Below are 10490 nucleotides of genomic sequence, written 5' to 3'. Positions count from 1 at the left end.
CCTAATTAACCGTAAAATTTTCTACTTTTTAACAATCATTCCTTCTTAGTGTGAGATTGATTTGATCAATTAAGAAAAACCTTGTCTCCTTTACGAGTTTTAAATCACTTTAAACGGTATTTCTCAATACCCACATTCCAATTCGACATACAATCTCCACGGTGCTATTTGTTAAACAGTTGCAAAATTCAGCATTTGTTATTATCTGCGAAATCTAAAATTTCCCATTAGTTGAATGTAGACCCTTGCAGACAACCCATAAATACTGACAGCTCTATTTTTTTACGAATTTTTATATAAAAACATATATTTATTTTTTTTTCTATTTTTATTATATATTTTTTTGGAATAAAAATACTCCCCCATGTACACCAACAAAATTTCCCGGAGTCAACGGGTTAAGCAATAATTTAAAAAATTTAAACCATCTTGCGCAGCAATTTGTTGATTTTGTCTTCGCGGTTACCGAAATCACCACCCTCAACGTAGTGATTAGCCTTCTTGCGCCAGCCACCGGTTGGGGTATTCAGTTTGAATGGCCACAAGAAGTTTGAGGCTTTCTTGAAGTTGGGTCCAACGGTGAAGATTTCATGTACCAAATCCTCAACGCACTGAATGCTGTGTGCCTTACGCAATTTACGTTCAATCACAAAGTTATCGGTGATGGGAACACGTTGACGGTTGTGCTTGACGAAACCGCGTTTGTAGACCAATTCGCGGACTGATTTCAGATTTGGATAACCCCATGTAATGTATGGTTCAGCAATACGCAACATGTTGATGGTAGCTTTGTTCAATTTGATGAAAACACCATTGTTGATCTGGCGCAGACGGAACAATTGCAAAACTTTACGCACTTTAGGGGCAACTTTGTTGATACTATACAAAATGAAAAAACACATTTAACTCGCTTGTTTATATGAAAACAAAATTCTACCCAGAACTCACCCGCGAATACGGATAACAAAAGCCAATTTAGCCTCAGCAGGCACATAGAATTGACCGTGTTTCTTGGCCAAGCGACGCAACTTGATCTCACGACGATCAGCACGCAGATATTCAGCTTGATATTTCTCGGCACGTACCAAGTTTTCACGTTTGCGTAGCGCAATGACGGCAGTGCGCTTCAATTTACGTTTGATCAAGACGGCACGTTTGCTGACTTGCTTCTTGCTGAACTTCAGCTTTGACTCGGGGACAGCGGGTAACTTCTTGGCAGATTTGCCCTTAGCTTCGGGCTTCTTGGCGGCTGCGGTGGCAGTCATCTATAAAGCAAGGATACACGATCATTTTAGTATATTTTTGCATGCATTAGTAGTGTAAAACACAAAAATTCACAAAATCTTTCGCTAACCTTTACTTGTCACTTAGCACGTTGAAAGAGAAAAGGAAAAGGCGAAAGGAAAGGAAGTTGATGGCCATGTTGGATGCGGTTCAAAATGACATTTTTTTGTTGGCAGTACTGACGAATAAGGTATTTGTCAATAAACCAATTGGAAATGGTTTGTGTCTAAGCTTTTAAAATTAATAATTTCAAATTATTTTTTTTCCTGTTTAAAACAAAGTGTAATTCTTGTAAACCTAGTTAATATCAACTGTATATATTTTTTAATGGTATTTTAAAACAGGTCGCATGTTCTTTTACATTACTTTATTTGTAGTGTTTCGATATAGCCAATTTTGAGCATGGCTGGCATGCCTACTCTTTAATTACATGTTTTATTAATACATTTGATTATTAATATTAGTTATTTAGAAATGTTATTTCTATTATATTTATTATTATAGTGTAGTTTAAAGATATTCTTTTTAAATTATTTATAATTCGAAAATCAACTATTTTATTTCAATACCGACCTACTTGTGTGAAAGCACTCGAAACAGCTGTTTTTAGATAATTGACAGATGTGCAGAAAATAACTGCAAATTAATGGTACTGAATTAAATTTTTCACTTGGCGCAATAATTTTTTTTTGCTTGGAGTGCTTATATCAAAGATGACATGATACGAAACTCTTTATTCTGAGAGAGCGCTGTAAAAATCCACATTTTTTATAACATTTGACAATGATCCCGCTATGTAAAAAAATAAATTGGGCATTTTAGAAATAACTTTTGGGTATTTTAACTTTTAGATACTATTTTTAAATGCTCTGTTCCCTATTAGACCTATATCATATATATACTAACTTAAATATATTTATATACTAATTATAAATAATTAAGAAAATAAAAACATGATTTTTTATAAATTCATGCAACAAAATATATTAATTTATTAACATAAAATATTTTTATTTTATTTTATTTTATTAAAGCTTACATAATAAAATAAAATATATAATATATTAAATATAATGATGTCATTTGATATATTAGATGTCATTTGTAACAAATAATAGCAAAAAAAATACTTTCACACAGTTTAATATTATCAGTGTATTTCCCTAAAATTATATTTCGCACTGCTTTTGTCATATACTTTTACCGGTATTACTTCTGGCATCCCGCCTTTTCTGTCAAAAATTCCTTCAACTCGCATTGCTACCAACTTAAAATGAGAGATCAGGGAATTTGGTTTGAGGGAAAATGAGAGAGTTTCGTATCATGTCATCTTTGCTTATATTGAACAAATTATGTCTTTGGAAATTCCTACAAATCCTGTTTATCATACAAGTGTCGAACAAAAGCTGCATTCGAAAAATGCCGCCAAAATATATCGCTATGGATCGCCAAAAATACGGGATCAATTGAGAGATGTTAGTAAATACAGATAATACAATTTATTTTGTTTTACTGATTAAAGATGTTCACTTTAGAAATGTCGGATGCGAGTGCGTGAAGCTAGGCAGGCCAACTTCAGTAAGCGCCGTTTGACAAATATAACAGAAGAAGTAAGTTTTCAATTTGTTTCAAATTTTAAGAAAACCACAATTTTTTATTAAAAAAAAATTTTATATCACATAATTTTTCAGTTCGACATTGATAAGTTGCTGCGAGAAGAACTTGCTAGCTTGGAGAGTGATTTGCGTTTGCAAGAAGAAATATACAAAGAGCTACGCGATGAGATGAATGAATGGTTTGTACAGGAATTAGAAGCTGAGGAAATATCTCTAATAAAGGCCGCCGATGAAGATGAAAATAACAATCATGTTATTTGTCCGATTTGCGAACAATACAATCTGCTTTTCGTAACTGCAAATGAGCAAGAAGGAAGTAATATTTTCAAGTGCACTTGTGGTGTGAGGTAGGATTCCTTTTTGCAAGATAATTATTAAACGGTGCTTAAGATACATACAAATCTATTTTCCAGCTTCAACAATGATGCTAAGCCCTTGGCTTTACGACAAGTATTGCATTCGCAAATAGATGTGCATGAACAAAATTGTACTGCCAATCTTACATTCTTTTTGGAGCCGCAAAGTGCATATGGTGCAAAAACTGATGCATGTGTCAACAGTCTTTGTGCTATGTGTGATGAATGTGATTATTTTTATAGTTTTTAAGTATTTTATAATTAATATATGTTCTTTGTTCCCTGAATTTATACCACTCAGTATGTAAATGTTGAGATAAATAATGCTCACTAGAATAAAAAAATAATAATAACTGAACTAAATACTGAATTATTATGCATTTTAGGTTTAACGATTTTTTTTAAGATTACTAATGTTCAAAAAGTACTGTAAGGTGAGTGGAATTAGCGAAATGAGTACTTCATTTGGAAATTTTTGCATTCTGAGGTGCTATGTGTTGCTTAGGTTATACACGATATTTATTCAATTAGCTAAATATCATTCTGTATAAAAATTGGAAGAATTAATTAAAAGCGAGTTTGCTATAAAACTATGGTAAATCATCGTAATGTTTTTTTACGTACAATATAAAATTAATTTGTTATTATAACATTTACTTAAATAAATTGTTTTCATTTATTTACGGCCACATAAATGTTAAACAGTGAATATGGTGACAAAGAATTATGGTTGAGCGATGAAAACAATGCATTTAAATATGCGTGAAAAAAGAAAAATAAATAAACAAAAAGTCAAGAAAGAAGACTCCGGTAGCATCTCTTTTGTAAATAATATGTGACGTTATCTGCTTGAATTCTTTGTATTTAAACCAATCTAAAGGGAACAATAAAGTGGGTGATAAGAAGATAAAACATACAGCATGCACAAATTTACTACACACATGTGTACTATATACAGATTTTAAAGATTCATGTTCCCAATTAGCAATACACGTATTTATGCCAAGAAACGTTTATTTATGAATTTATTTTACGGAAATAATTGCACTTTTATTTGTGTACATTTGTATTACTAGAAAATCACTTGACATGATCATCTGAAAAGTTATACTGAATTCAATAATTATCAAAGGTTTGATGAGCGCATTTGATAGATAGGCTGCTGCAAGTCTCTCATGAGGCAAATAAACAGATTAATGAGCTTAAACTGTTATATATATGTACGTATGTATTATTGTACATTTATTTCAGTGTCTTCCTGCATCTCTTGGAGATACAATTTACATGTATGTGTATGTGTATATCCACACGCGAGCATCTTCAGTCACTCACATGTTTCTTCAACTCAGTGGCGATTGTGGCATCTTCGAAATGTTTGGGCCGCCTCGATTCAGAAATGCCGTGTCGATCGGCGGCAACGCACGCGAAATTCGGTTGAACAAATTCGTTAAAGGGGTATTTAAATTTAGCGCATACTTTTGAATATTCTTTTTTTTGCACAAGAAAAACGCAAAAATAATGTGTTTTATTAAGAAAAAATAAACAAATGTTTAGTGGTTTCCAAAATTTAAACACATGTTAGTGTGGTTGTGTGTTTGCATATGTACATATGTATATAACTTGCTATACGCGTATAATAATGACCAGTTGGCGGTAGTGCGCGTCTGGAAATCAACAAAATTCATATTTTTATTTAACGTGTGTGTGTTTGAATTTTCGTTTATAAAATAAAATGTTTCGATGGAATATTTGCAATTTGCTTAATATAATCGAATTGGTGTGTAAATTTTATAATAGATGCGTATACATATAATGTGTATAACTTTTGAACGATAATCCAGTATTAAAATATGCTTCTTAGTGCCATAAAAATTTTATTTTTTAAATATATTTAAAATTTTAATTTTAATAATTTTAAAGTGTTGTTTCTAGATACGTATGAAGATCAAATGAAATAATGATACTTTAGTATTTAATTACTATTAATCAAATGTGTATTATATGAGGTATTAAAGCTTAATTACACATACATAAATCTCTCAAAAATTCTATTCAAGTTTCATAAAAATATTTTTATAAAAGTATTAACAAAAGCAGTGCATATTTTATGATACAAAAAGTGTTTTCTTCGCCTTAATAAAGTAAAAAATGACTCTCATATTATATTGCGATGATTTAACACAAGTTCCTCAAAACCTCAATACGGATATATGCAGTATTAGCACATTCAAATGGCAATTGAGTATTGTGGTAAGCGTATGGTTGTTGGCGATTGGCATTTATGTTTTAAGGAAGTGGAAATACAGGTAAGAATATTAAAAATATTTTTTTTTTATTTTTTAAAATACTTGGATTTTGTTAGTAAGAATGTTGAAAAATAGTTTTTTAAAATACTTAGAATTTTTTAAATACTTAGTATGACTAAATAATGTGATCTAATTAGTTCGAAACCTAGTCTACATGAAATCGAAACCTTGAGTATTTTTTTTCTAATTTTATTTTATTTTATTATGATTAATTCTTTATAAACATATATACAATATAGTATATACACTTTGCTGTAAGCGCAAAATAAACTATGTGTTTAGCAATATTTGCATTATTGAATTTATTTTTTACAAATTAGGTTTTCCATGAAATGATGCTTGATGTAAACATAAATATGTATGTACGTGAGAAACTTACATACGTATAGCAATAAAATTTTCGGTACACTTGAACTAAATGCTAATTTGATTGCACAAAATTCCAAAATAATCACGGCACTTGTTGAGATACACGCACGAGCAGACGTACATACATATGTATGTGCAAGCATATATACAAAAATAATTAAAAATAAAAATGTGTGCAATTCATTCACGCCTTTCTTGTGGAAAAATGGAAAATATTAACAAACAATAATAGAATAGCTGCATAAATATGTAAATAGGTGCGCTTGCGTGTAATAAATGTGTTTCTATATACATACATACATACATACATTAATCCATATAATAAAGTGTGTTCTTAATGAAAAATGTGCAGTCATTAATTTACAAACGAATGTTGTATTTACATATGTAACATACGTATGTATGTATGTATGTATGTAACATATTTACTTTAAAGCGTTTAAGTGTTTTCACTTACAATTTTACAGAAATTTCGCAAAAACCGAAAGCTCATGAGTTTTTCTAGTAATAAATATGTACACAAATACAGCTAAAAGAGCGCAAATGAATTTTCATCAGCTTACGGAGAAAAACAATGAGCGTGTTTTCCACATACGTAGAACGTGCGAAGCACATCCATACACACATGAAGGTGTGTTATGTCTGCAAAAAAGAATAATGAAATAAAAAAGTAAAAAAAAAAATAAGTAAATATAAACAATGAGCTTAAATTTAGCAAACGTGATTAATATTCTTATAAACAAAGGAAAAGAGAAACAAACGTGAAAAGGTGAGTTTCAAGAAAACTCTTGAAATTTAAGAAATAATGAAATTTCGAAATGTTCGGAGACCTCCGCGAATGTAATTTTGTATTTTTTTAAATATTTTTTATATAGTATGTACATACATACAATATATAACAGACAATTTGACACTCATATTCGGCATATATATGGTATAAAGTCCGTTGAAAGTTTGAAAACCCTAATATTAAATATATGGGAGATAGGGGAAGTTATGACCCGATTTCACTCATTTTTCGCGCGGAGACTTATTATTAGAAGAAATATATTCCCTCTGAACTTCTTCTAAATATCTGAGAGACTTACCTACATATATAAATTTGTTAGAAGCACTGACGTCCTCATATTCGATATATAGGGTCTTGTAAACTTATGGAACGATTTTGACGATTTTTATGCCACTCTTTAAATGCAGTATGTTTGCGGAGTTCTGTTCCGATATCTTCACTAGTGCTTACTTTATATATTGAAAGTAAACTATTCAGACCGACTTCAAAGTTCTGGTAGGCGTGGTTGTGATCCGATTTGGACTATTTTTACAACATATCCTTGGGAAGCTAGGAAGATATTATAAAGCAAATTTCGTTGAAATTGTTCGAGTAGTTTCGGAAATATGGTTTTTGAGAGTGGGCGGAGCCACGCCCATTTAAAATTTTGTATACCAATTTGAACGCAGCCCTTCTGTACGTTCTTCTTGATGAAATTTAAGTTTTCTGATGTTTTTTCTTGCTAAATTAAAGAATTTTTAGATTTTCAACATAACTTTTGTATGGAAGGTGGGCGTGGTTATGATGCGATATCCTCCTATATAAGGTAGTACCTAAAATAAACCACTCTAGAAAGTTTCCTTGTTATAGCTTTAGTAGTTTACGAGATATGTACAAAAAACTTAGTAGGGGCGGGGCCACGCCAACTTCTCCAAATAAATTACATCCAAATATGCCCCTCCATAATACGATCCTTTGTACCAAATTTTATTTGATAGCTTTATTTATGACTTCGTTATGGCACTTTATATGCTTTCGGTTTTCGCCATTTTGTGGGAGTGACAATGGTCCGATTTCGCCCATATTCAATACCAACCTCCTCAGAGTGCGAAGGAATATGTGTTCCAAGTTTCATTAAGATATCTCAATTTTTACTCAAGTTATCGCTTGCACGGACAGACGATCGATCATTTATATATACTATATATAACCCCATATCTAACTCTTGTATTTCTGTGTGACAATCAACCGTTATTATATAATATTATGTGCAACATGTTGCGAGTGTATAAAAAAACTAAAAAATGGAAACAAAGAACTTAAAAAGAATCGTTCAGATTATCCCGGTTATCTATCAGTCATTTTCGTCTTGTATACTCGTTAGATATTGAAAAATATGCTTTGGGTTTAACTATATTATACGAGGTGTGTTCAGAAAATAACGGTAATTTTCGTTTTTTGAAAAAAATATTTATTCATTCGTCAACATTAATGCTGTCGCCTTCAAAATAGTCCCCATTCGATATTATGCACTTAACCCAGCGCTTCTTCCAATCATCGAAACACTACTCAAACTCGATTTTTGTGATTGGTCTTTGGATCCTTTACCGAAATCACATATATATGCTTGTAAAATGACGGCCCTTTAAGGTTCTCTTGATTTTTGGAAATAAGAAAAAGTCACACGAAGTCATATTTGGCTAATATGGAGGCGGGGGCAATTAATACAGTTGATAATTGACTCTTCAAGCGCGTGAAATTTAAATTTCACAATTCCCGTAGTTATTGTGGTGATTTAAGGTATTTAGCATTAAGAATTTAGATCACTCAATGTCAAGTCTAGACTTTGACAGAACCACACTAAAGGAATAATGTCACAAATCATATTACTTAAGGTTTCTCTCGAACCTTTTCTACTTTCGTCGCATAATCGATTGATAAACTAATTGAAATTGAAACTAATACATAATAGTTATATACTATACCTATATTTAACAGTTTTGACAATCAGCCGTTATCATACTGTTTTTGACAGTTAACTAATAGGTAAAGTTGTGTTGGCAGGTGACTTTTTTCCACAGAACGAAAAGGTAAACGTCGCAATCTTATCACCTTTTTGTTTTCAAACGCAGTTGACTTCATTCTCAGAATCTGCATACTTATTAGTTAAATCTTTATTAGTTTAAGATTGGGAATACCATGAATTAGTAGACTTGGCTACTTAAAATGTTTGAGCTTTTTTTATACAAGTATTTAGTCAATGCGAATTTTTCATGACACATTTTCGCAGTTGTAGTGTCGAAATTTCCAAGAAACGTGAGCAAATGTCGAAAATCATCAGCACAAAGATGAAATGAAAAAATAGAAAAATTAAAAAATATGTGTTTCACTTATGGTATTCCCCATAATTTTGCCACGCATACACATTAACAGCACACACGTATGTATGTATGTATGTACAGAGTGTAATCAAGTCCAGCTGCAGGGAGTCAACCCAGCTGTCAAGTGCCAAATGCTATGACAGCTGCGGGCACCGTACACAATAGACTCAGACAAGCAGCAGCCATCTCATTGCTTTATCAATAAAAACGTTCTGTGATATTAATCAGCGTTTAGTAAACAAAGGAGCACAGATGTACGGATGATATATGTATGTATAAGCTACCCAGCTGTAAGTTATCTCTGTTAATGAGCGCATCACTTACTTTAGATTGACTTATATACACGGAATTAGCTGTTATTTACTTATATGTATATCAAAATAATTTCTTCATTCATATATTTCTATGAATTGATTTAGAGTACACACATTTTGAATGAAAAAAAAAACTCTTTACTAATCAGCTGTTTGGTGAAAACGAATGCTTCCGAAGTGCTTCGGTTTAACAGTAATTTTTGATTTCACTCCTTCACCGCACAGAACTTCTATGACAGTTAAATGGAGGATCTTAAAAGTTGCCAAAGCTCTTGAGTGATAGAGCTTTATTATCAGTGTTATTTAATGTTGTTTGTTAAATGGAGGATATTAAAAGTTTTAAGTTTTTACTTTTGGATGACGGCTATTCATGAGATCTTCCCTAGAAAGTTTTAAGTAACTTCTTTCTTTCACCACACATAGCTTCCCAGAATACTTATATCTCTATGATGTCGTTAAAATGGATGATCTTGAAAGTAAGAAAGATCAGACCTCTTAAATGACTGATAGAGCTTTATGAAAAGCTTTTTTAGTTCAGTAAAGGCTGGTAGGTCTGATATTTGTCCTTTATAAATGATTAGTATTACTTAAAGTTGTTGGTTAATTTGTAAGTTACTTTTGGATAATGAAGCTTTATGAACTTTCTCATACCAGAAAAGCTTCATAGCCTCGTGAAACTTTCTAGAAGTGATTAAACTTAGTTAATTTATAATATGATAAATGCCTCTACGTGATTTAAGAACGAGTTATCTACGAATTTTAAGATCTTTCGAACGACTGAATGGATTCCAGTCGGTTAAGATGTACTCACGATATACATTCGTACTTATCTGCTCAATTTAGTGCAGTTATAACTTAAACAGCGTCTAGTGGTGCGTGGGTACACTCACAGCCATCGTTTGGCGCGCCGTTGAGGAGGCTGCTGCCGATGATGATGATGATTAACGAGCGCATTTAACTGATAACAACGTGCTGATGATGATTTCGTTGCCGATGAGATGATGATGATAATAATGTTGATTTGTTGGGGGCAATGTCGTTCGCCTTTAAATTTGTTGCTCGCATTATTTTCATAAATTCTTGTTGTTCTTGTTG

At 31.8% G+C, this 10490-nt stretch overlaps 3 protein-coding genes across 4 annotated transcripts in view; 2 read left to right on the top strand and 1 right to left on the bottom strand.

Moving 5' to 3' along the window:
• Window positions 1-333: 333 nt before the first annotated feature.
• LOC105217704 (60S ribosomal protein L7) lies at window positions 334-1500 on the bottom strand. Its single transcript, XM_011192840.3, has 3 exons — window positions 1355-1500; window positions 949-1265; window positions 334-879 (listed from the first exon to the last, which is right to left on the bottom strand). Exons 2-3 carry the CDS (start codon window positions 1263-1265, stop codon window positions 420-422), a joined length of 777 nt encoding a protein of 258 aa, XP_011191142.1. The 5' UTR covers window positions 1355-1500; the 3' UTR covers window positions 334-419.
• Window positions 1501-1976: 476 nt separating this feature from the next.
• Ripalpha (RIP-like protein) lies at window positions 1977-3619 on the top strand. Of its 2 annotated transcripts, XM_054227700.1 has the most exons (5): window positions 1977-1992; window positions 2627-2759; window positions 2820-2894; window positions 2976-3247; window positions 3314-3619. In XM_054227700.1, the coding sequence occupies exons 2-5, from the start codon at window positions 2637-2639 to the stop codon at window positions 3504-3506; spliced, it is 663 nt and encodes a 220-aa protein (XP_054083675.1). In that variant the 5' UTR covers window positions 1977-1992; window positions 2627-2636; the 3' UTR covers window positions 3507-3619. The 2 variants fall into 2 exon arrangements, with proteins under 2 accessions (XP_054083675.1, XP_011191141.2); XM_011192839.3 differs by lacking the exon at window positions 1977-1992 and having other exon boundaries at window positions 2623-2759.
• Window positions 3620-4640: 1021 nt separating this feature from the next.
• Window positions 4641-10490, top strand: part of LOC105217701 (ATP-binding cassette sub-family C member Sur) — a 43115-nt gene continuing 37265 nt past the window's right edge. Inside the window, exons 1-2 of the mRNA XM_054226907.1 lie at window positions 4641-5033; window positions 5189-5562. Coding sequence (XP_054082882.1) covers window positions 5405-5562 — 158 coding nt within the window. The 5' untranslated portion in view covers window positions 4641-5033; window positions 5189-5404. The remainder of the gene's footprint in view (window positions 5034-5188; window positions 5563-10490) is intronic.

The sequence above is a fragment of the Zeugodacus cucurbitae genome, chromosome 3 (genome assembly GCF_028554725.1).
Source record: "Zeugodacus cucurbitae isolate PBARC_wt_2022May chromosome 3, idZeuCucr1.2, whole genome shotgun sequence".
NCBI lineage: Eukaryota > Metazoa > Arthropoda > Insecta > Diptera > Tephritidae > Zeugodacus > Zeugodacus cucurbitae.
Note: the sequence above shows the minus strand (reverse complement) of the source record. Positions and strands in the feature narration are given on the sequence as shown.